General features: G+C 47.1%; 1 protein-coding gene across 1 annotated transcript in view; it reads right to left on the bottom strand.

Moving 5' to 3' along the window:
* Positions 1 to 19037, bottom strand: part of LOC110431500 — a 55117-nt gene extending 36080 nt beyond the window's left edge. The window contains exons 1-3 of the mRNA XM_021450605.1: positions 18597 to 19037; positions 18322 to 18520; positions 18122 to 18247 (exon numbers count right to left, since the gene is read on the bottom strand). Coding sequence (XP_021306280.1) covers positions 18122 to 18247; positions 18322 to 18520; positions 18597 to 19037 — 766 coding nt within the window. The remainder of the gene's footprint in view (positions 1 to 18121; positions 18248 to 18321; positions 18521 to 18596) is intronic.
* Between the last annotated feature and the right edge of the window lie 5887 nt (positions 19038 to 24924).

The following is a 24924-nucleotide window of genomic DNA, read 5'->3' as shown; positions in this document are numbered from 1 at the left end:
CAACCATCAAGAAAGTGAGAAGTGACAATGGAAGTGAATTCAAGAACACAAGAGTTGATGAGCTTTGTGATGAATTTGGCATTAGGCATAAATTCTTGGCTAAATACATTCCACAATCAAATGGTCTTGTTGAGAGGAAGAATAGAACCTTGATTGACATGGCAAGATCAATGTTGAGTGAGTACAGTGTGAGTCATTCTTTTTGGGCCAAAGCAATCAACACGGCGTGCTACTATAGCAACCGACTCTATTGTCACCCAATGATGGAGAAGAGACCATATGAGCTCTTGAATGGAAGAAAGCCCAACATTGTATACTTTCGGGTTTTTGGTTGCAAATGCTACATATTGAAGAAAGGCACTAGATTGAGTAAATTTGAAAAGAAATGTGATGAAGGTTTCTTGCTTGGTTACTCAACTACTAGCAAAGCTTATAGAGTTTGGAATTTGGCTAGTGGTACTCTTGAGGAGGTGCATGATGTTGAGTTTGATGAAACCAATGGCTCTCAAGAGGAAGATGAGAATCTAGATGATGTGAGAGGCACTCAATTGGCCGATGCAATGAAGAATATGGATATTGGTGATTTAAGGCCTAGAGAGGTGATTGATGTTGAAGATGACAAAGATCAAGTGCTTCCTACCTCTAATGTGCAAGCTAGTGGTTCTCATGATCAAAATCAAGCTAGTACAAGTGGTACTCAAGTGCAAGATCAACAAGCTAGTACATCATCTCATGATCAACCAAGTGCAAGCAATCAAGTGCAAATACTCCAACCAACCAATATTGCAAGAGATCATCCATTGGATCATATCATTGGTGACATTCAAAGAGGAGTGCAAACTAGATCAAGATTAGCATCATTTTGTGAGCATTTCTCCTTTATGTCTCACATTGAGCCAAAGAAGATAGATGAAGCATTGAGAGATGTTGATTGGGTTAATGCTATGCATGAAGAGCTTAACAATTTCAAAAGAAATCAAGTATGGGAATTAGTTGAGAGGCCTAGTGATCACAATGTCATTGGTACTAGATGGGTCTTTCGCAACAAACAAGATCAAGATGGGATAGTTGTAAGAAACAAAGCAAGATTGGTAGCACAAGGCTATACTCAAGTTGAAGGTCTTGACTTTGGTGAAACATATGCCCTGGTTGCAAGATTGGAAGCAATTAGGATCTTGTTGGCCTATGCTTGTGCACATAACATCAAGCTATACCAAATGGATGTCAAGAGTGCATTTCTCAATGGCTATATCAATGAAGAAGTCTATGTTGAGCAACCTCCCGGTTTTGAAGATGACAAGAAACCCAACCATGTTTACAAGCTAAGAAAGGCATTGTATGGTTTGAAGCAAGCACCTAGAGCATGGTATGAGAGATTGAGAGATTTCTTACTCTCTAAAGGTTTCAAGATGGGCAAGGTTGACACCACTCTCTTCACCAAAAAGATTGGCAAAGACTTGTTTGTGTTGCAAACTATGTTGATGATATCATATTTGGATCAACCAACCAAGAATTTTGTGAGGAGTTTGGAAACATGATGGCTAATGAGTTTGAGATGTCGATGATTGGAGAGCTTAGTTACTTCCTTGGTCTTCAAATCAAGCAATTGAAAAATGGCACATTTGTGAGTCAAGGCAAGTACATAAAAGACATGCTCAAGAAGTTTGGAATGGATGATGCAAAATCAATTAGCACTCCAATGGGAACAAATGGAAGCCTAGATAATGATACAAGTGGAAATATGGTAGATCAAAAGTTGTATCGGTCTATGATTGGAAGCCTACTCTATGTGACCGCATCAAGACCGGATGTTATGTTTAGTGTATGCATGTGTGCAAGATTTCAAGCCTCACCAAGAGAAAGTCATTTGAAAGCAACAAAGAGAATATTGAGGTACTTAAAGCATACACAAAATGTTGGTTTGTGGTATCCTAAAGGTGCAAAGTTTGAACTTGTTGGATATTCCGACTCGGACTATGCGGGATGCGAAGTTGAGAGAAGAAGCACATCGGGCACATGTCAATTGTTGGGAAGATCACTTGTCTCATGGTCATCCAAGAAACAAACTAGTGTTCCACTATCAACCGCCGAAGCGGAGTACATTGCGGCCGGTAGTTGTTGTGCACAAATTCTATGGATAAAGGCAACATTGAAAGATTTTGGAATCAATTTCAAAGAAGTGTAATTGCTATGTGACAATGAAAGTGCCATGAAGCTCACCAACAATCCGGTTCAACACTCAAGAACAAAGCACAGAGATGTCTGCCATCACTTGATAAGAGATCACCAACAAAAAGGGGACATTTGCATTGAGAGTATAGGCACCGATGATCAACTTGCCGATATATTCACCAAGCGACTTGATGAGAAGAGGTTTTGCAAGCTAAGGAATGAATTGAACATACTTGACTTCTCAAATATGTGTTGATGCACCCCCATTACATGACATGCCTCTCCTTCGAGCAAAGCAAGGTAAAATTGATTGACATGTCATTCATCCTATGCTAAGGACTTTCTTAGTGCATCTAGTCATTCCTTACATGGTTAGGATCATTCATGAAAATCAAATGAATTTGATGCTTATATGGTACCACTATTGCTTCTATGTTTGACTTGATCTAGTGGTAGCATATGAGATGTTTGTGGGCTTGCAATCCTAGTGTTTGATCTAGAATATGAGCTATAAGTGTTTAACTCAACGTGGTACAAGATAACCCTTATTTGGAGGTGTGAAGAAGCTTGTCCTTGGATCAAACCGAGTTAAATATCTTAGGCAAGTAATCTAGATTGGACCAATTTGGGAAAATGATCTCACTTCACATGGTTTCACACTAACCTATCTAAAATTTGAGCTCACCTTTTGTGGTCATTGATGACAAAGGGGGAGAAATTATAGGAGAAGTACAAAGATAGGGGAGTAACATAATAAAAAAAGGGGATCAATTAAAATTTGAAGCACACAAGTAGGGGGAGCAAGCTCATAAACTTGTATGTTGCAATTGTATGTGCATCACATATGGTTGCTTGCATTTGCATTAGTTTTAGAAGTTTTCTCTCCAATGCCTCGCTTGTGTGGTGTATGCTAGTTGTAGGCTTGATTGATGAAATGAAGAACTAGCATGCATAGGTAGTGTAACTAGATTTTTAGTTGTTTCACAAGTGGTACTAGAACCTTGTTTATAATGTTGATCTCACGGGGTGTTCTAGTTTTGTGAATGTCTAGTTACTAATGGTGCTAAGGATGGTATACATTGGCAACTCCGATTGGTATCACGCTTCAAAGGTCCATTCCTTACATCTTAGCATCTTTTGGTAGAAATTGACTCCTATATTTCCTATTCAAGCATATGTGCAAGCTTTCAAATCCAAAATCTTAGCACATACGTAGGGGGAGCAATTGCTACCAATTTGGGTTTATGAAACTTGTCCATAACCTTTGCACATGGTAAAATGCTTGGACAAGCAACATGAATCCAAGAAAATTTTATTGAAAATCTTTGTAAAAAGGGTTGTCAACAATTACCAAAAAGGGGGAGATTGAAAGCCCTAGTTTGGTTTTGGATAATTGATGAAACCCTAGTACTAACCTCTATAGTAAAGTGTGTGTAGACTAAATGAGGTTGGTACATGCCAAGTGATGGAGCAAGTGATGATCATGGTGATGATGGTGATGACCACAAGGTGATCAAGTGCTCAACTTGGAAAAGAAGAAAGAGAAAAACAAAACCCTATGGAGATCAAGGCAAAGGTATGCTTAGGGTTTTGGTTTTGGTGATCAAGACACCATAGAGGGTGTGATCACATTTAGGATAGATAGCCGTACTATTAAGAGGGGTAATCTCGTTGTGAAAACGGTTGTCTAAGTGCCACTAGGTGATTGGATTTCTTGCATATGCATTAGGCCTAGTGACCTAATTAAGTAACCCTTGAAAAATGTTTTTTGAAATATGCTAACACTCGTGCACAAGTGTTGAGACACTTTGGTGTTGGCACATGGAAGCAAGGGAAGTAGTTGAGATCGTTTCGCGTAGTGCTTTCAAGCCGGACGCGTCCGGTATGAGGTTGGACGTGTCCGAGTTGAGGCACCGGACGCGGAAACAGTTTTCACGTAGAGTCAGGTGTGCCTCATTCGGTGAGTTCGCTTCTCGGTGAAAACTCTCTGAGTTTACGTCCGATGCACACCGGACGCGTCCGGTGTGACACCGGGCGTGTCCGAGTTAGCGTCCGGTGCAAACTCTTCGTGCAGAGCTCCCTGGGTTTACGTCCAGTGCACACCGGACGCCTCCCTAAGTTTTGGTCCCTAAGTTTTGGTCCGGTGTGACACCGAACACGTCCGGTTTGTTCAAAAGCGAGAGTCCGGTGCCCTGTCAGTGTCAGAGGCAACAGCTACTTTTCTAACGGTTAGAAGCACCAGACGCTGGTTTGGCTCATACCGAACACGTCCAGTGTGAACTAGGACGCGTCCGTTGTGGACGCAGACTGTGGGGTAAACTACCAACGGCTAGTTGAAGCTTGGGACTTCTATTTATAGGCCTTGGCCGGTTCATTCTCACTCTCTTGACTCTCTAACTTGTTGATACACCTTGTGAGCATACTCCCACACTTCCCACTCACCTTGTTCAAGTTTTGTTCATCCAAAGTGAGATTGGGAGAGATCCTAGTTGCATTTGCTTAGAGTTTGAGCATCTAGTGGCACTAGTGATCGTTGAGCAGCGGGTTTGCTTGTTACTCTTGGTGGTTGCCGCCACCTAGACGGCTTGGAGCTGCGGAGGAGCTTTGGCACGAGTTGGTGATTGTTCGTGGCCATCTCCTGGCGATTGTGAGAGGTTTGTGCCTACCTCAGCGGAGTGCCAAAGGCAACATTAGTGGATTGCTCGTGTCATTGAGCTACCTCACTTGTGGGTAGGTTCTTATGGTGTCCTAGTGAGGACGAGGTTCGTGCTACACCTCTTCGCCACCGAACCACCAAGTGTTGGTCGACACAACGGGGACGTAGCATGCCGGCAAGCACGTGAACCTCGGGAGAATAATTGCTTGTCTCCATTGTGTTTGTTGATTGTATTTCTCCCGGTAATTGGACTTCATATTATTGATAGGTTCATCCCCACTATGCGGCGGTATAAAGATCAAACTATCTCTTTTACATTCCCGCAAACTAGAGTAGCTTACTTACTTGTATAGAAACTTTAGGTAGCTTTCTAGTGTAAGTAGTGACTTAGCCTTTGTGTGCCTAGTGATCATATCAACTAGAATTGTTGGATAGGTGGCTTGCGAAAACCCCATTAGAGCTAGAGCAAAAAAGCTACACTTGGTTATTTACTAACCTCTTACGCTAGTGAGTTTGTAGATTTTTTAAATAGGCTATTCACCCCCCCCTCTAGCCATATTAGGACCTTTCAGTGTGTCATATAGAATCTCACTTCGGTCTCTTTGGAGATAGTGTTAGTTTCGGTGCAAGATGGGTACATGGTTTGTGCCTAATGCACCATAGGCTAAGAAACTATTTTGGACGCACACGATGATACTCCTTGGTGAAGATGCTCAAGTGGAATCTTGGTTCTATCTATTTGAAGATAGTTCTAATCTTGATGGAACTGTAGATGCACCCGATGGAACTACTAGATGAAGTGTATCATATGGAATCTCGCTTCAGTCCAGTTGGAGATAGTATTAGTTTCGGTGCAAGATAGGTGCATGGTTTGTGCCCAGCGCACCATAGGCTCAAAAACCGTTGTGGAAGTTCCTGATGGTACTCCTAGGTGAAGAGGCTCAAGTGAAAGCTCGGTTCGGTCTGTTTGGAGATAGTGCTAATCTGGATGAAAGATAGGTGTACGGTTTGCATGCAACATACCATATTCTCAGAAGTCAATTTGGACGCACCCGATAGAACTCCTAGATCATGTGTGTCATATGGAATCTTGCTTCAATCTGTTTGGAGACAGTGTTAGTTTAGGTGCACGATTGGTGCATGGTTTGCGCATAATGCACCATAGGCTCAGAAACCATTATGGAAGCACCCGATAATACTCCTAGGTGAAGAGGCTCAAGTGGAAGGTCGCTTCGATCTGTTTCGAGATAGTGCTAATCTTGATGCAAGATAGGTGCACGGTTTGCATCGAACATACCATATGCTAAGAAATCCATTTGGACGCATCCCAATAGAACTCCTAGATGACATGTGTCATATGGAATCTCGCTTTGGTTTGTTTGGAGACAGAGTTAGTTTTGGTGCAAGATAGGTACACAGTTTGTGTCTAATGCATCATAGGCTAAGAAACCATTTTGGATGCACCCGATGATACTCCTGGGTAAAGGGGCTCAAGTGGAAGCTCAGTTTGCTTTGTTTGGAGATAGTGCTAATCTTGATGCAAGATAGGTGCACGAATTGCATCGAACGTACCATATGCTTAGAAATATATTTGGAAGCACGTAATAGAACTCCTAGATGACGTGTGTCATATAGAATCTGACTTCAGTCTCTTTGGAGATAGTGTTAGTTTTGGTGCAAGATAGGTACACGGTTTGTACCTAATGCACCATAGGCTATGAAACTATTTTGGACGCACACGATGGTACACCTTGGTGAAGAGGCTCATGTGAAATCTTGGTTTTGTCTGTTTGGAGATAGTTCTAATCTTGATGCAAGATAGGTGCACGGTTTGCATAGAACATACCATATGCTTAGAAATCAATTTGGACACACCCGATGGAACTGTAGATGCACCCGATGGAACTACTAGATGAAGTGTATCATATGGAATCTCACTTCAGTCCAGTTGGAGATAGTATTAGTTTCGGTGCAAGATAGTTGCATGGTTTGTGCCTAGTGCACCATAGGCTTAGAAATCGTTGTGGAAGTTCCCGATGGTACTCCTAGGTGAAGACGCTCAAGTGAAAGCTCGGTTCGGTCTGTTTAGAGATAGTGCTAATCTTGATGAAAGATAGGTGTACGGTTTGCATGGAACGTACCATATTCTTAGAAATCAATTTGGACGCACCCGATAGAACTCCTAGATCATGTGTGTCATATGGAATCTCGCTTCAATCTGTTTGGAGACAGTGTTAGTTTAGGTGCAAGATTGGTGCATGGTTTGCGCATAATGCACCATAGGCTCAGAAACCATTATGGAAGCACCCGATGATAATCCTAGGTGAAGAGGCTCAAGTGGAAGGTCGCTTCGATCTGTTTGGAGATAATGCTAATCTTGATGCAAGATAGGTGCACGGTTTGAATGGAACATACCATATGTTAAGAAATCCATTTAGACGCACTCCAATAGAACTCCTAGATGACATGTGTCATATAGAATCTCGCTTTGGTCTGTTTGGAGACAGAGTTGGTTTTGGTGCAAGATAGGTACACAGTTTGCGCCTAATGCATCATAGGCTAAGAATCCATTTTGGATGCACCCGATGATACTGTTGGGTAAAGGGGCTCAAGTGGAAGCTCAGTTTGATTTGTTTGGAGATAGTGCTAATCTTGATGCAAGATAGGTGCACGAATTGCATCGAACATACCATATGCTTCGAAATATATTTGGAAGCACCCAATAGAACTCCTAGATGACGTGTGTCATATAGAATCTCACTTCGGTCTCTTTGGAGATACTGTTACTTTTGGTGCAAGATAGGTACACGGTTTGTGCCTAATGCACCATAGGCTAAGAAACTATTTTGGACACACGCGATGGTACTCCTTGGTGAAGAGACTCATGTGGAATCTTGGTTCTGTCTGTTTGGAGATAGTTCTAATCTTGATGCAAGATAGGTGCACAGTTTGCATGAAACATACAATATGCTCAGAAATCAATTTGGACACACCCGATGGAACAGTTGATGCACCCAATAGAACTACTAGATGAAGTGTATCATATGGAATCTCGCTTCAGTCCAGTTGGAGATAGTATTAGTTTCGGTGCAAGATAGGTGCATGGTTTGTGCCAGTGCACCATAGGCACAAAAACCGTTGTGGAAGTTCCTGATGGTACTCTTAGGAGAAGAGGCTCAAGTGAAAGCTCGGTTCGGTTTTTTTGGAGATAGTGCTAATCTTTATGCAAGATAGGTGTACGGTTTGCATGGAACAAACCATATTCTTGGAAATCAATTTGGACGCACCCGATAGAACTCCTAGATCATGTGTGTCATATGGAATCTTGCTTCAATATGTTTGGAGACAGTGTTAGTCTAGGTGCAAGATTGGTGCATGGTTTGCGCATATTGCACCATAGGCTCAGAAACCATTATGGAAGCACCCGATGATAATCCTAGGTGAAGAGGCTCAAGTGGAAGGTCGGTTTGATCTGTTTCGAGATAGTGCTAATCTTGATGCAAGTTAGGTGCACGGTTTGCATGGAACATACCATATGCTAAGAAATCCATTTGGACGCATCCCAATAGAACTCCTAGATGACATGTGTCATATGGAATCTCGCTTTGGTATGTTTGGAGACAGAGTTAGTTTTGGTGCAAGATAGGTACAAAGTTTGCGCCTAATGCATCATAGGCTAAGAAACCATTTTGGATGCACCCGATGATACTCCTAGGTAGAGGGGCTGAAGTGGAAGCTCACTTTGCTTTGTTTGGAGATAGTGCAAATCTTGATGCAAGATAGGTGCACGAATTGCATCGAACGTACCATATGCATAGAAATATATTTGGAAGCACCCAATAGAACTCCTAGATGATGTGTGTCATATAGAATCTCACTTCGGTCTCTTTGGAGATAGTGTTAGTTTCGGTGTAAGATAGGTACACGGTTTGTGCCTAATGCACCATAGGCTAAGAAACTATTTTGGATGCACGCAATGGTACTCCTTGGTGAAGAGGCTCATGTGGAATCTTGGTTCTGTTTGTTTGGAGATAGTTCTAATCTTGATGCAAGATAGGTGCACGGTTTGCATGGAACATACCATATGCTCATAAATCAATTTGGACACACCCGATGGAACTGTAGATGCATCCGATGGAACTACTAGATGAAGTGTATCATTTGGAATCTCACTTCGGTCCAATTGGAGGTAGTATTAGTTTCGGTGCAAGATAGTTGCATGGTTTGCGCCTAGTGCACCATAGGCTCAGAAATCGTTGTGGAAGTTCCCGATGGTACTCCTAGGTGAAGAGGCTCAAGTGAAAGCTCGGTTCGGTCTGTTTGGAGATAGTGCTAATCTTGATGAAAGATAGGTGTACGGTTTGCATGGAACGTACCATATTTTCATAAATCAATTTGGACACACCCGATAGAACTCCTAGATCATGGGTGTCATATGGAATCTCACTTCAATCTGTTTGGAGACAGTGTTAGTTTAGGTGCAAGATTGGTGCATGGTTTGCGCATAATGCACCATAGGCTCAAAAAACCATTATGGAAGCACCCGATGATAATCCTAGGTGAAGAGGCTCAAGTGGAAGGTCGGTTCGATCTGTTTGGAGATAGTGCTAATCTTGACTGAAGATAGGTGGACGGTTTGCATGGAACATACCATATGCTAAGAAATCCATTTGGATGCACCCTAATAGAAGTCCTAGATGACATGTGTCATATAGAATCTCGCTTTGGTCTATTGGGAGACAGAGTTAGTTTTGGTGCAAGATAGGTACATAGTTTGCGCCTAATGCATCATAGGCTAAGAAACCATTTTGGATGGACCCGATGATACTCCTGGGTAAAGGGTCTCAAGTGGAAACTCAGTACACGAATTGCATCGAACGTACCATATGCTTTGAAATAGATTTGGAAGCACCCAATAGAACTCCTAGATGACGTGTGTCATATAGAATCTCACTTCGGTTTCTTTGGAGATAGTGTTTGTTTCGGTGCAAGATAGGTACATGGTTTGTGCCTAATGCACCATAGGCTAAGAAACTATTTTGGACGCACATGATGGTACTCCTTGGTGAAGAGGCTCATGTGGAATCTTGGTTCTGTCTGCTTGGAGATAGTTCTAATCTTGATGCAAGTTTTGTGCACGAATTGCATCGAACATACCATATGGTCAAAAATCAATTTGGACACACCTGATGGAACTGTTGATGCACCCGATGGAACTACTAGATGAAGTGTATCATATGGAATCTCGCTTCGGTCCAGTTGGAGATAGTATTAGTTTCGGTGCAAGATAGTTGCATGGTTTGTGCCCAGTGCACCACAGACCGAATCACTTCTTGTGCCTAATGCATCATAAGCTAAGAAACCATTTTGGATGCACCCGATGATACTCCTGGATAAAGAGGCTCAAGTGGAAGCTCAGTTTGCTTTGTTTGGAGATAGTGCTAATCTTGATGCAAGATAGGTGCACGAATGTGGGGGTATAAACCCCTATACCCTTACGGCTAGACTTGGGCCAGGAGGCTTGGCCCATCACGAAGACAGTCCAAGGCTTGATCTAACTGCTCGGAGTTTCACGCAAGGAAACAAGACGTGGAGATCAAGCCAGATTCTAGTCAGTTAGAATAGGAATTGATATTGTACTATCTATGGTAATTGTAACCGACTGGGATTAGTTTCTAGATCTGTAACCCTGCCCTCTGGACTATATAAAGAGAGGCAAGGGACCCCCCTAGGACATATCATCTAAACTCAACACAATCCACAGCAATACAAACAGACGCAGGACGTAGGTATTACGCCCACACGGCGGCTGAACCTAGATAGAAACCTTGTCCGTGTCTTGCGTCACCATCAAGTTCGTAGCTTGCGCACCATCTACCGATAAACTACTACCATGGGTATACCCCAAGGTAGACTGCCGACTAGATTTCGTTGACAGTGGCGTGCCAGGTAGGGGGTGTGTGTACAGCTCTCCCGACGAACAAGATGGTCATCGTTCCAGCTTCCACGGCCGTGGCGGAAGGCCTCACATTCACCATCGGCCAGATTACTTGGACAACACGCGGCGGTGGCCTCGCGACCACGACCTCGAAAAAAACCTAGATCCAAACTGGGACAGCTGAGGCGCCGACTACGATCACGCCGACTCCGAACACCCGATCTCCGCCCCCTCGTTACAGGGCGAAGCAGGTCGACAACTCGAATCTTCTCCAAGCCCTTGATCGCACCGACCTCAAGCTCCTCGAAGCCTCCAACCTGGTGGGTTCGATCTCACAACGGACCGATCAGGCGACATCAACAAATTTTTTCGACTCCCCTCGGCCAACTCGTGTCACCACGCACGAACAACTGGAGACGTCCCTGACAGTAACGTCGACCCCCACGGGACGATCTGTCAAGCTCGAGACAGCTTCCCCAGACCAGAATTGTCCTTATGGTCTGAACAACACGGACGACCAGTATTCGCAGCATACGCAATCTCTATTCCATAAGGCGGGCTTGTTGTCGCGCCGGAGCAGCCGACCAGCTCATCATTACGTCAATATGGTATCCATCCGAGTCCTGCCGGACAATAACGCTACCAGTACGAACTCCAGCACAGGGTCTGTCCCTACCGAGGTTCTACACTCCGAGGATGAAGACTACGACCTGGATCTACCACCATACCCTCCAGGTTTTTCTCGTTTTCTAGTCTTCCCACCTCGGCGATGAGATCTGATCTTTAACGTCAGCAGCGACGAACCAGTTGTCGATGGCGAAACCGACGAGCAAAAGCAACTCCACGAGCAGCGCAATGTCGATCGTGCTCAGCGGCGAGCGGACGAGGAACGACAACTTGCGCCACAAAACCTCAGCGATGCTTTCGATATGGTCGGGAACCAGCCAGTCTACAAGACGCCAAGCGCTGACGTGGCTGTCGCCATGGCAAACCTGGACCGGTTCCCCGATACCCCAGAATACCAGGGTATCTGATCCAGCATACGAGCGCACCTGATCGCCGCAATGGGGCAGACAACCACTTTACTCAAAAGTATCCAAGCCGTCTCCTACGCGGAGGTTTCCTCCGACCAGACTCATCGCAGCCGGACTTCACCACGACCCAGCGGGCGCCATCATAGCCGCTCCCCCAACGGTCGCAGGAAGGGCGCGGGACACGACAACCGTGGTCAGGACACCGGCGGTTACCGTGAGCAGAGGCACGAGCGTGGTCAGGAAGTAAACCAGGACAGGGATCTACGATACAACATCCCTCCTAAAGACGCCCGTGACCGCATCAACAGGCGCGCTACGGAAAGAGCGGTACACGAAAACCTGCGACGCATTGAGTACGATGCAGCACATGGCCCCTCGGCCTAAGGTAGTTCTCTTCACACCTTTGCCAAGTCGTATGGCCCCGCAACTTTAAGCTCGAGAAGCTTAAAAAATACGACGGCAAGGAAAACCCTTAAAACTGGATCACTCTTTACGAGATCGCAGTCCGATCAGCAGCAAGAGACGAACACGTCATGGCAAATTACTTCCCGGTCGTCCTCGACCATGCTAGCCATCAATGGCTCCTCGGCCTACCCGAGGACTCCTTCGATTCTTGGAAAGAAGTGGGCCAGGCGTTCATCGACAATTTCATTGCTACCTGCGAGCAGCCTAGAAACAAGTACGATCTCGAGAGGATAAGGGACAGGAAGAATGAGCCCTTACGCGATTACATCCAATGTTTCTCGGATATGCGTCTCAAAATTCTGAAGATTTCTCATGACGAGGCTATATCGGCCTTCATCAAGGGCCTACGCTTCCATGAAGCATTGAGAAACAAGCTACTACGCAAAAGACCGGCCACGGTCGCCGGGCTCCTCGCCACGGCTAAAAACTACGCCGATGCCGACGACGCAGAAAAACTCATTCGAGAAGATGCAAGAGGCGCCGACCAGCCTCCCCGACGAGACGACAGTCGTGGACGCTTCGACAACCGGAACCCCCGCCGCAGTGACAACCGCGACCACCGAGAAGGTTGGGACAGGCGACGCGACAACTGTGACGATTTCAGAGGCAAGCGACCTCGTGACAACGACCACGAGGTGAACACAGTCAAGCACCCTAATGTACGGCGAGATTACCAGGAGGACTACAACAAGATGCTGAAAGGACCATGCCAACTCCATCCCAAGTCCAATCACACGATGGAAGAATGCCGTGTCCTCAAAAGCATCTACACACAGCGGGCTGCTCAGGGGGACTCCGCCAAGAAAAATGGGAAACAGGACAGACATGGTCACGAAGACGAAGACGACGACCAGGATAGGGACCCTCCACACCAGTATGTCAGTCCCACCGACGTGGTGCACTCCATCTTCGGAGGCAAAGTTTCCATCGAGTCTAAACGAGAAAGAAAGCTCCTGAAGAGAGCCTGCCTCAATGTGGATAGCGCAGACGGCCTGATCACTGACCCAAAATTCCCTCCCTGGTCGCATAGAGAGATCTCCTTCAACAGGCAGGACCAATGGGCCGCCATCCCGGAACCGGGACGTTTTCCTCTGATCCTGGACCCTTGCATCAATAGCGTCAGGTTCGAGCGCGTGCTCGTCGACGGGGGCAGCTCCATTGACATCCTTTTCCGCAACAGCTTGCCTGCCCTCAAGCTAACCCCAGCACAACTAAAGCCGTATAATGCTCAGTTTTGGGGCGTCCTGCTAGGTCAAAGTTTAGTACCCCTTGGGCAGATAACGCTGCCCGTCCAGTTTGGAACGCCAGACCACTTCCGCACAGAGTTCGTCAACTTTGTGGTCGCCGACTTCGACGGCACCTATCATGCAATTCTAGGCCGCCCATCGCTGACCAAATTCATGGCAGTTCTGCACTACTCATATCTGGTCCTCAAAATGCCAACAGAGAAGGGCGTCTTAACCGTCAGAGGCAACGTCTACACCGCATACACTTGCGAGGAGGAAAGCTTCAAGATCATTGAGGAATCAATCTCTCGATTCGCATGGCAGAAACTGCAGCTCAAGCCACACAACTTCCCTCCGACCAGCTCTAAATACCCGAACAGGAGACCCCTAGGAAAAGCTCCAAATCCAAAGAGCACAAGGAAGTGCAGCTGGTCGACGGCAGCCCCGACAAAACGGCCCTCATCGGGGCTGACCTGGACCCCAATTAGGAAGACGCGCTCGTCAGGTTTCTAAGGGACAATGTAAGTATCTTTGCATGGAAACCCGCAGACATGCCCGGCGTCCCACGAAACCTGATCGAGCACTCCTTGAACGTCTCAAAGACCGCAAGACCTATCAAGCAGAAACTACGACGATTCGCTCGTGACAAAACAGAGGCTATTAGGACAGAAATAACACGGCTGCTAGCAGTCAGATTTATTAAAGAAGTGTATCATCCCGATTGGCTTGCCAATCCAGTTTTTGTAAGAAAAAAGAATTGTGAATGGAGAATGTGCGTTGATTACACTGATCTCAATAAACACTGTCCTAAAGATCCTTTCGGTCTCCCTCGTATCGACGAGGTGGTCAACTCAACGGCCAGATGTGAACTCCTTTCTTTCCTCGACTGTTACTCTAGTTACCACCAGATCTCGCTAAAAGGAAGACGACCAGATCAAAACCTCCTTCATTACTCCTTTCGGTGCATATTGTTACACCTCCATGTCTTTTGGACTGAAAAACGCTGGGGCCACCTATCAACGCGCTATTCAACAATGCCTCTGCGACGAGATACGTGACGACCTCGTCGAGGCTTACGTTGACGACGTTGTTGTTAAAACCAGGGACGCAGGCACCCTGATCGACAACTTGGACCGCACTTTTAAGGCGCTAAACAAATACAAGTGGAAACTCAACCCCAAAAAGTGTATCTTTGGGGTCTCCTCTGGCCTACTGCTCGGCAACATCGTCAGTCGCGATGGCATACGGCCGAACCCCTCAAAAGTTAAAGGAGTGCTCGATATGCGGCCACCCAGAAACGTCAAAGACATTTAAAAGCTCACCAGATGCATGACCGCCCTCAGCCGGTTCATCTCCAGATTGGGGGAAAAAGGCCTTCCCTTTTTCAAACTGCTAAAAGCGTCAGAAAAATTCTCCTGGACAGAAGAAGCCAACACGGCGTTCACCCAGCTCAAGACCTTCCTCACCTCACCACCTGTTCTCACCGCACCTCAACCTAACGAGGACCTGCTTCTCTATTTAGCAGCGACTGATCGGGTCATCTCCACGGTGCTCGTGGTCAAGCGACATGAACCAAGCCATGTCTACAAAGTCTAGAGGCCCGTATACTTCATAAGCGAAGTCCTCAACGAATCCATGACCAGGTACCCTCAGATACAAAAGCTAATCTACGCCATCTTAATCACCTCAAGAAGGCTGAAGCACTACTTCGACGGTCACAGGGTGCTAGTTACTACCAGTTTTCCACTGGGGGACATTCTGCGCAACAAAGACGCCAACGGAAGAATTGTGAAGTGGGCAATGGAGTTATGCCCAATTTCCTTAGATTTTCAGAGTCGCACTACCGTCAAATCTCAGGCCCTGGTCGACTTCATCGTAGAATGGACGGACCTAAACGAGCACCCCTCCCCATATGTCTTCGACCACTGGTCAATGTTCTTTGACGGATCATTGAACATCAATGGAGCCGGTGCTCGAATACTTTTCGTCTCGCCAAACAAGGACAAACTCTGTTACGTCCTTAGGATCCTCTTTCCAGCATCCAACAACGTCGCCGAATACGAAGCATGCCTGCACAGCATCTGACTAGCTGTTGAACTGGGAGTGAAACGCCTTTACGTCCATTGTGACTCTGCCCTGGTCATCAACCAGTTAAACAAGGAGTGGGACACAACTCACGAGAAGATGGACCTCTACTGCAAAGAAATCCGGAAATGGGAATCCAATTTTTACGGCATAGAATACATCCACGTGGTCCCGGACAGGAACTAGGCAGCAGATGCATTGTCGAAGATAGGGTCATCCCGGGCCAAGCTCCCGTAGGGCGTTTTCGTCCAAGATATTCACACACCAAGTGTCGGTACAGACCTGGTCGACAAGCAACCTAATGAGGCAATGCTCATAGACGATACCGCTCCGACAACCTGCAGCCACGACTGGTGCACTCCCTTCGTCAAGTATCTATCGGACGGTTCGGGATTTCAAGATAAAACGGAGAACGAGCGCCTTATTCGGCGATCTAAGAATTACATACTGGTTGATGGCAAACTTATGCGTAAGAACGCAAGTTCAGAAGTATTGCTGAAATGCATATCACAAGATGATGGCATCAAGCTTCTGGACGACATACACGCCGGGTCTTGCGGCAACCACGCTACTTCCAGAACACTGGTCGGGAAGGCTTTCCGAGCAGGTTTTTACTGGCCAACCGCAGTTGCCGACGCTGAGAAACTGGTCCGACACTATGAAGGATGCCAGTTCTTCGCCAAGCGGACCCACGTACCTGCTCACGAGATTCAGACGATTCCGTCGTCCTAGCCATTCGCCTGCTGGGGCCTCGACATGATCGGGCCATTCAAGCCGGCCCTCGGCAATTTCAAATTTGACTTCGTGCTAATCGACAAGTTCTCGAAATGGATTGAGTACATGCCACTGGTCAAAGCAACTTCCGAGAAGGCTGTGGAGTTCCTCAATCAAATCATACATAGTTTCGGGGTTCCCAATAGCATAATCACTGACCTGGGCACCCAGTTCACCGGAACTACATTCTGGGACTTCTGCGATGATAGAGGCATAGTCATAAAGTATGTGTCGGTAGCCCACCCGCGGGCTAACGGTCAAGTGGAGCGAGCAAACGGAATGATTATCGACACTTTGAAGAAAAGGCTGTATATTGAAAACGACAGAGCACCAGGACGATGGATGAAAGAGTTACCGGCTGTGGTCTGGGGTCTCCGAACACAGACTAGTCGCAACACGGGTGTATCGCCTTACTTCATAGTTTACGGCACCGAGGCAGTGCTCCCTTCAGACGTGGTCTTTGGATCTCTAAGAGTCGAACATTTCGACCAATCTTCGACCGACCTCACGAGAGAGCTCGAAATCAACTGCACAGAAGAAAAGCGCCTAATCTTGTGCCTCCGAACAGCAAAATATCTCGAGGCTATTAGGCGGTACCACAACAGGAACGTCAAAGACCGCTCCTTCATGGTCGGTGATCTGGTACTCAAATGAAAAACAAGCCAGGAAGGAATGCACAAGTTATCTACACCTTGGGAAGGACCCTTTGTGGTTGCCGAAGTCACACGCCGTACATCTTACAGACTCGCGTACCCAGATGGAACACGCTTGCCCAATTCCTGGCACATAGACAAACTGCGTCCTTTCTATCCCTAAGTTCCAGTATATTTCATTTGTAAATTTTTTATGGTGAGTAATAATAAAATTTGTCTTTCTTGCTATATACTTTTTCATACGCAAAATATTCGACAAGTGCCACAATTACTTTCAAGGACAAAGGTCCTCAAGGGCCGCCAACTTGACTCAGTGATACATCACTCAAACAACATTACAGCGCTCAAAACCATGGTTATGATAAATTAAGCTTTGTTACAAACTTTATACACAAAGTTTACAATAAACACCTCTCTGGGTGGACTCTAGTCTACTCCTATAGACTACTTTACAAGCCTACTGCTCGGGCTGATCACCCGCACGGCTCTCCTGTCCCGCCGAATGGGTCGGGGCCACCGGCATCTGGCTGGTCGAGACCGCAGGCGTCGACCGCCCATCTCCTGCAATGGACGCCCCCGACAACTCCCTGGCTGACCTGTCTGATCCAGGCTGGTTAAGGGGAGTTGATGTCCCATAGAGATTTATGTCACCGATCACTGTCGACGACAGATCGAGCAGACCGACACGAAGGTCATCAGCCTCATGCGGACCAACCTCCATGGGATATCCCCTCTCCAGCCGGGACAAGTCGACCAGGGGGTAGTGCGCACGTACCATGCTTAGGACGTGCGCTCCGGCAAACTCCCCGGTGTCCTTGACAAACTGCTGAAGCCCGCCCCACGCCTGTTGCGCCTTCTCGACCGAGGTCAGCCTCGGTGTGCGGGGCTGCTCTTCGAGGAGCTCGAGGCTAATCAATTCGAGAACCGGGGCCACTCCTTTCCAGATCTTGATACAGTTGGTCTTCCAGGAGTCTCGGTCCTTGACCAGCTCGTCGAGGTGCTTTTTAGTGTTGACTTTAAGCACTATGACAATATGTTCAAAGAGAACCAAGCAAAAAGTCAGTATAAACATGAGAAAAGGAACGTTGCGTAGTCAAAAAGGGCGAAACAGCTCTTACCGGCCAACTCCCGACTCTTGTTTTTTAGCTCCTCGCCAGCCTGGCGCCCGGCCTCTAGTGCACCGGCACGCTCCTGGTCAAGCCGCTCCCTTTCTCCTCGGAGGCGATCAATTTCCTCCTCCAGATCTGCAGAAATAATCGCTGGTCAACAAAACCGACCACGCAGTTAAATACAAAACTGCTCGGAACGCATGACTTACCTTTCTTCTCCCGATCCTTGTCGGCTAGTCGCCGATTAAGATCGAGCAGGCGCTCTTCCTGAGCTGCCTTCTCAGCCGCCTTCTCCTCGGCCTCCGACCGAAGGCGATCCACCTCCATGGTCATGGCCTTATTCTCGGCCACGATCCCTTCAATTTGGTCAAAGCACCTTTTTCGGTACTTCACCATTTTCATTGCGCCCTACAAGAATTATACGTATTGTGAAGTAAACAAACAACAATATATACATATTTTGGCAAAACACAAGACCACTTACCTTGACTTCATCGACGAGCCGCTTGGCAGCACGCTCTACCCTTGCCGCCTCCTCGGTCTCGGCAAGCTCTTCGTGACCGATGAAGTGGTCCCCACGTTGGCGCCACACGAAAACGTGTTGGCGACCATCATGGGGGCGCCCCTGGATCTCTTCCACTTCATCGTCGGAGGCTTCCTGGGGCTCCTCGCTCTCCGCGCTACCCCCAGCCGTGGTCACGGGTATCAATGGACCCTTACCCCGGCTAGGGGAACCCTTTCGTGAAGAAGCCTCTGCTCGGGGTGGAGTTGGGGCCCTCCTTTCTCCAGCTGGCGGAGAAGTCGGGGTTTTGTCTCCCTCCTCCGTGACACTGCTCGGGACAGGTGTCCGTGCAGCCTCATCATCCCTTGACGGGGTGCTCGCCCTGGTCCTCGCCTGAGCTGGGACCTCCTCGACGGTCTCCATCACGGTCACAACCGCGGGCTGCCCCTCGGTTTGCTCCTGGGCGGGCTACTCGGCGGCATTTTCAACGGCAACCGCCGGCTCGGCTATTCTCTGGCTGGCAACGTTGCCCGGATCAACATCCCATGCCGCACTAGCAAAAGAAGACATCATTCCGACGTCAAAATTCAAAAAAAAACAAGAAGAAGTAAGGAAGTGCAGAAGACAAGTTGTAGAACTCACAGGTCGGAGCTCCTGTGCGTCACTGCGAAGAACCTCCTCCTGGTCCTACCAGTCGCCGCTGCCCCTCCAATTCGTGTCGGCTCGGTGTGCGGGGCAGGAGGATCTCTGGTCACCCGTTCAGCATCGATCGGCGCGACGTCAGGCCGACTACGTGGCCGTCGGACCAAAGACGGAGCACCTTCGTCCTCTTCTTCCTCGTTATCGGTGATCCTCACGAGCCGACGACGCTTCGAGGCCTGGCTGGTCTCCGCCGACAACGCCTTCGTAGGGGATGGCTCTGCGGTCATTGGCCTTTTCCCCGCCACCCTGTCCTCGGTGGTCGACGCCGGTCGGTGTTGGTCTTCTTCGCTGCCGGTGTATTGGGGACACCGAGCAGCATCGTCCACTGCCGGGTCCACCCCTGCAGGCTAGTCCATACCGGGTGCCAGTGATACATACACCGAGCACCGGTCAATATCCCCAATCTGCAATAGAACAAACGACAAGTCATAAATCAAAGAGACTGCAGTATTCACATAACAATACAAATCAATAGCAGTACTTGATTACCTTAGGAGCTAGTCGTCCCAGCTTGAAGGCGTGCATCCGGTCATCACTTCGAACGAAGTTATCATCAGACAAGTTGAATCACTCGTTCATCAGCTGTTGGACCTCTGCCTTCTCCAGACCATCCGGGCACATCCTGGTCGGGTCTTGGCTCCCCGCGTACTCATACACCGAGTGTATCCTCCTCTGGCAAGGCATCACCCGACGCACAAGGAAGTTCCCGACCACTCCTGGCCCGTCTAAGCGGGACCAGTCGATCAGGCTCATCAGATCTGCCACTTGTCCAGTGTATTCTGGACGGTCTATCCAGCTGACCCTCTTCTCGGGGATGTAGCCCACGTCGCAGAACGTGGCGCTGCCTGGCTCTTCCCTGATGTAGAACCACTTCTTGTACCATTTGGTGAGAGAAGTGTTCCATGGGCAGCTGAGGTACCGGTTCTTCATCCCGTCACGCAGATTGACGTATACTCCACCTGCAATCTTGGAGCCTCCAACTGCTCCTTTCTTCCTCAAACAAAAAAGATAGCGAAAAAGATCAAAGTGCGGCTCTATTCCAACATAGGCCTCGCACAGATGGATGAATGTGGAGATAAGAAGAATAGAGTTCGGGTGCAGATTGCAAATCCCGATCTCATAATAGAGAAGAAGACCCTGGAGAAAAGGATGGACAGGAATCCCAAAACCCCTTTTAAAGAAATCCTCGAAGACCACAATCTCACCGGCGCAGGGGTTGGGGTAGCTCTCTCCCTCCGGTGCCCTCCATCCTCCGAGCTCCTGATTGTGCAGGAGTCCCTTTTCGATGAGGTCGTTGAGGGATCTTATGTTGCTCCGGGACTTCTTCCATTCCTTGGCCATCATCTCGGCCCTGTTCTTGGCATCGCTCTTCGCCATTGAAACTCTTAGAAAGTCTCGAGCTCGGTTTTGAGGTTTGAAGGTGCTGAGAAAGATGGAGGCTTGGCAATAGTATGCAACTGCCGGGTAAAAAACAAGGATACGACCTTGGGCTTTTATAACAACAGCCCCACCTCTACCACTTCCCGCATTCTGGGGAAGTGGGCGGATCCTGCGGCGGCCGCGGCGTTTCTGTTCTCAATAATTACCACCAGTAAATATGGTGGTTTTTCTACAAAATTGATGGTTTCCTTTTCTTGGACCGCACAAAGAGTGGCTGCACAGTTACTAGGCGCACCTTTTTACGCAGCAGCCTGACAATGTGTCAGGATGCTCTGTCACATCGCGCGTAATGTGGTGATATGCTTTTTTCAAAGACAAATGGGTCTGTTGGAGGAACGAACAAGACATACTTATTGACTGAACCGACCACCGAGCATGACATACTCGAGGACTGGTCCGCCAGTCTGTTCATTCGACAACTCGGTTGACTGCACCGACCACCGAGCATGACATACTCAGGGACTGGTCGACCAGTCTGCCCATTCGCCATCCTGGGGACTGTACCGACCACCGAGCAGTACATACTCGAGAACTGGTTGACCAGTCTGCTCATTCGCCATCCTAGGGACTGTACTGACCACCGAGCAGTATATACTCGGGGACTGGTCAACCAGTCTGCTCATTCGCCATCCTGGGGACCGTACCGACCACCGAGCATGAAATGCTCAGGGACTGGTCGACCAGTCTGCCTTTTCGACAACCTATGACTGCTCCGACCACCAGCACGATTACTCTCCGACCACAGCTTGGGGACTGTTTTAATTTTCAGTTACATATGAATGGGACTCATATACAACCGAGGGGCAATTTTGTTATTTTTTAGACCTTGCTACAAGGCTTATACTTTGCCTTCCAGCAAGCTCGAGGACTAATCGGTACGATGCATCTAGCGATGCATGTTAGTGCCAAAAGTTTTAAGATGGTTTTTCTTTTTAGACCCTGGCACCACGTGCCTACGTCACCTACTACCAGGCTTAGGGACTAAGTGGGCACACTTCACCTTGCGGTGAATATGCTTGCTTTTTGAAAGTCTGTACTTTTCAGAAAAGTAAAGTGGGCACACTTCGCCAGGAAAGAAATCTTTTTTCTCAAGAGCACCATGCATTCTTCGAACAACCGACTTCTTCGATGTTGATGTTGGTCAACTGGTTTTCAAGGTTGGTCAAAATACCGTTGCAACTATTTGGGTGATCTTTCTGGTAGTCAAAGATGTCAAGTCTTGCTGGTCGGAGAAGCTCAAGACGGCGTGTTGCATCACCATACATGGTGCTCGGGGAGTAGCTGTGGGGGTATAAACCCCTATACCCTTACGGCTAGACTTGGGCCAGGAGGCCTGGCCCATCACGAAGACAGTCCGAGGTTTGATCTAACTGCTCGGAGTTTCACGCAAGGAAACAAGACGTGGAGATCAAGCGGGATTCTAGTCGGTTAGAATAGGAATTGATATTGTACTATCTATGGCAATTGTAACCACTAGGATTAGTTTCCAGATCTGTAACCCTACCCTCTGGACTATATAAAGAGAGGCAAGGGACCCCCTAGGACATCTCATCTAAACTCAACACAATCCACAACAATACAATCAGACGCAGGACGTAGGTATTACGCCCACACGGCGGCCGAACCTAGATAAAAACCATGTCCGTGTCTTGCGTCACCATCAAGTTCGTAGCTTGCGCACCGTCTACCGATAAACTACTACCGTGGGTATACCCCAAGGTAGACAGCCGACTAGCTTTCATCGACAACGAATTGCATCAAACGTACCATATGCTTAGAAATATATTTGGAAGCACCCAATAGAACTCCTAGATGACGTGTGTCATATAGAATCTCACTTCGGTCTCTTTGGAGACAGTGTTAGTTTCGGTGCATAATAGGTACACGGTTTGTGCCTAATGCACCATAGGCTAAGAAACTATTTTGGACGCACGCGATGGTACTCCTTGGTGAAGAGGCTCATGTGGAAACTTGGTTCTGTCTGTATGGAGATAGTTCTAATCTTGATGCAAGATAAGTGCACGGTTTGCCTGGAACATACCATATGCTCAGAAATCAATTTGGACACACCTGATGGAATTGTAGATGCACCCGATGGAACTACTAGACGAAGTGTACCATATGGAATCTCACTTCGGTCTAGTTGGAGATAGTATTAGTTTCGGTGCAAGATAGGTGCATGGTTTGTGCCCAGTGCACCATAGGCTCAGAAACTGCTGTGGAAGTTCTCGATGGTACACCTAGGTGAAGAGGCTCAAGTGAAAGCTCGGTTTGGTCTCTTTGGAGATAGTGCTAATCTTGATGCAAGATAGGTGTACGGTTTGCATGGAACATACTATATTCTCGGAAATCAATTTGGACGCACCCAATAGAACTCCTAGATCATGTGTGTCATATGGAATCTTGCTTCAATCTGTTTGGAGACAGTGTTTTTAGGTGCAAGATTGGTGAATGGTTTGCGCATAATGCAACATAGGCTCGGAAACTATTATGGAAGCACCCGATAATACTCCCAGGTGAAGAGGCTCAAGTGGAAGGTCAGTTCGATCTGTTTGGAGATAGTGCTAATCTTGATGCAAGATAGGTGCACGGTTTGCATGGAACATACCATATGCTAAGAAATCCATTTGGATGCATCCCAATAGAACTCCTAGATGACATGTGTCATATGGAATCTCGCTTTGGTCTGTTTGGAGACAGAGTTAGTTTTGGTGCAAGATAGGTACCCAGTTTGCGCCTAATGCATCATGGACTAAGAAACCATTTTGGATGCACCCGATGATACTCCTAGGTAAAGGGGCTCAAGTGGAAGCTTAGTTTGCTTTGTTTGGAGATAGTGCTAATCTTGATGCAAGATAGGTGCACGAATTGTATCGAACGTACGATATGCTTAGAAATATATTTGGAAGCACCCAATAGAACTCCTAGATGACGTGTGCCATATAGAATCTCACTTCGGTCTCTTTGGAGATAGTGTTAGTTTTGGTGCAAGTTAGGTACACGGTTTGTGCCTAATGCACCATAGGCTAAGAAACTATTTTGGACGCACACGATGGTACTCCTTGGTGAAGAGGCTCAAGTGGAATCTTGGTTGTCTGTTTGGAGATAGTTCTAATCTTGATGCAAGATAGGTGCACGGTTTGCATGGAATATACCATATGCTCAGAAATCAATTTGGACACACTCGATGGAACTGTAGATGCACCCGATGGAACTACTAGATGAAGTGTTTCATATGGAATCTCGCTTCTATCCAGTTGGAGATAGTATTAGTTTTGGTGCAAGATAGGTGCATGGTTTGTGCCTAGTGCACCATAGGCTCAGAAATTATTGTGGAAGGTCCCGATGGTACTCCTAGGTGAAGAGGCTCAAGTGAAAGCTCGGTTAGGTCTGTTTGGAGATAGTGCTAATCTTGATGAAAGATAGGTGTACTGTTTGCATGGAACGTACCATATTTTTATAAATCAATTTTGACGCACCCGATAGAACTCCTAGATCATGTGTGTCATATGGAATCTCGCTTCAATCTGTTTGGAGACAGTGTTAGTTTAGGTGCAAGATTGGTGCATGGTTTGCGCATAATGCACCATAGGCTCAGAAACCATTATGGAAGCACCCGATGATAATCCTAGGTGAAGAGGCTCAAGTGGAAGGTCGGTTCGATCTGTTTGGAGATAGTACTAATCTTGATGCAAGATAGGTGCACGGTTTGCATGGAACATACCATATGCTAAGAAATCCATTTGGACGCAACCCAATAGAACTCCTAGATGACATGTGTCATATGTAATCTCGCTTCGGTCTGTTTGGAGACAGAGTTAGTTTTGGTGCAAGATAGGTACACAGTTTGCGCCTAATGCATCATAGGCTAAGAAACGATTTTGGATGCACCTGATGATACTGCTGGGTAAAGGGGCTCAAGTGGAAGCTCAGTTTGCTTTTGTTTGGAGATAGTGCTAATCTTGGTGCAAGATAGGTGCACAAATTGCATGGAACATACCATTTGCTTCGAAATATATTTGGAAGCACCCAATAGAACTCCTAGATGACGTGTGTCATATAGAATCTCACTTCGGTCTCTTTGGAGATAGTGTTAGTTTCGGTGCAAGATAGGTACACAGTTTGTGCCTAATGCACCATAGGCTAAGAAACTATTTTGGACGCACAC

Source organism: Sorghum bicolor, unplaced genomic scaffold, assembly GCF_000003195.3.
Source record: "Sorghum bicolor cultivar BTx623 unplaced genomic scaffold, Sorghum_bicolor_NCBIv3 super_29, whole genome shotgun sequence".
In the NCBI taxonomy this organism is placed as follows: Eukaryota; Viridiplantae; Streptophyta; class Magnoliopsida; order Poales; family Poaceae; genus Sorghum; species Sorghum bicolor.
The sequence above is the reverse complement of the archived record's forward strand: the minus strand, read 5'-3'. Positions and strand labels throughout refer to the sequence as shown.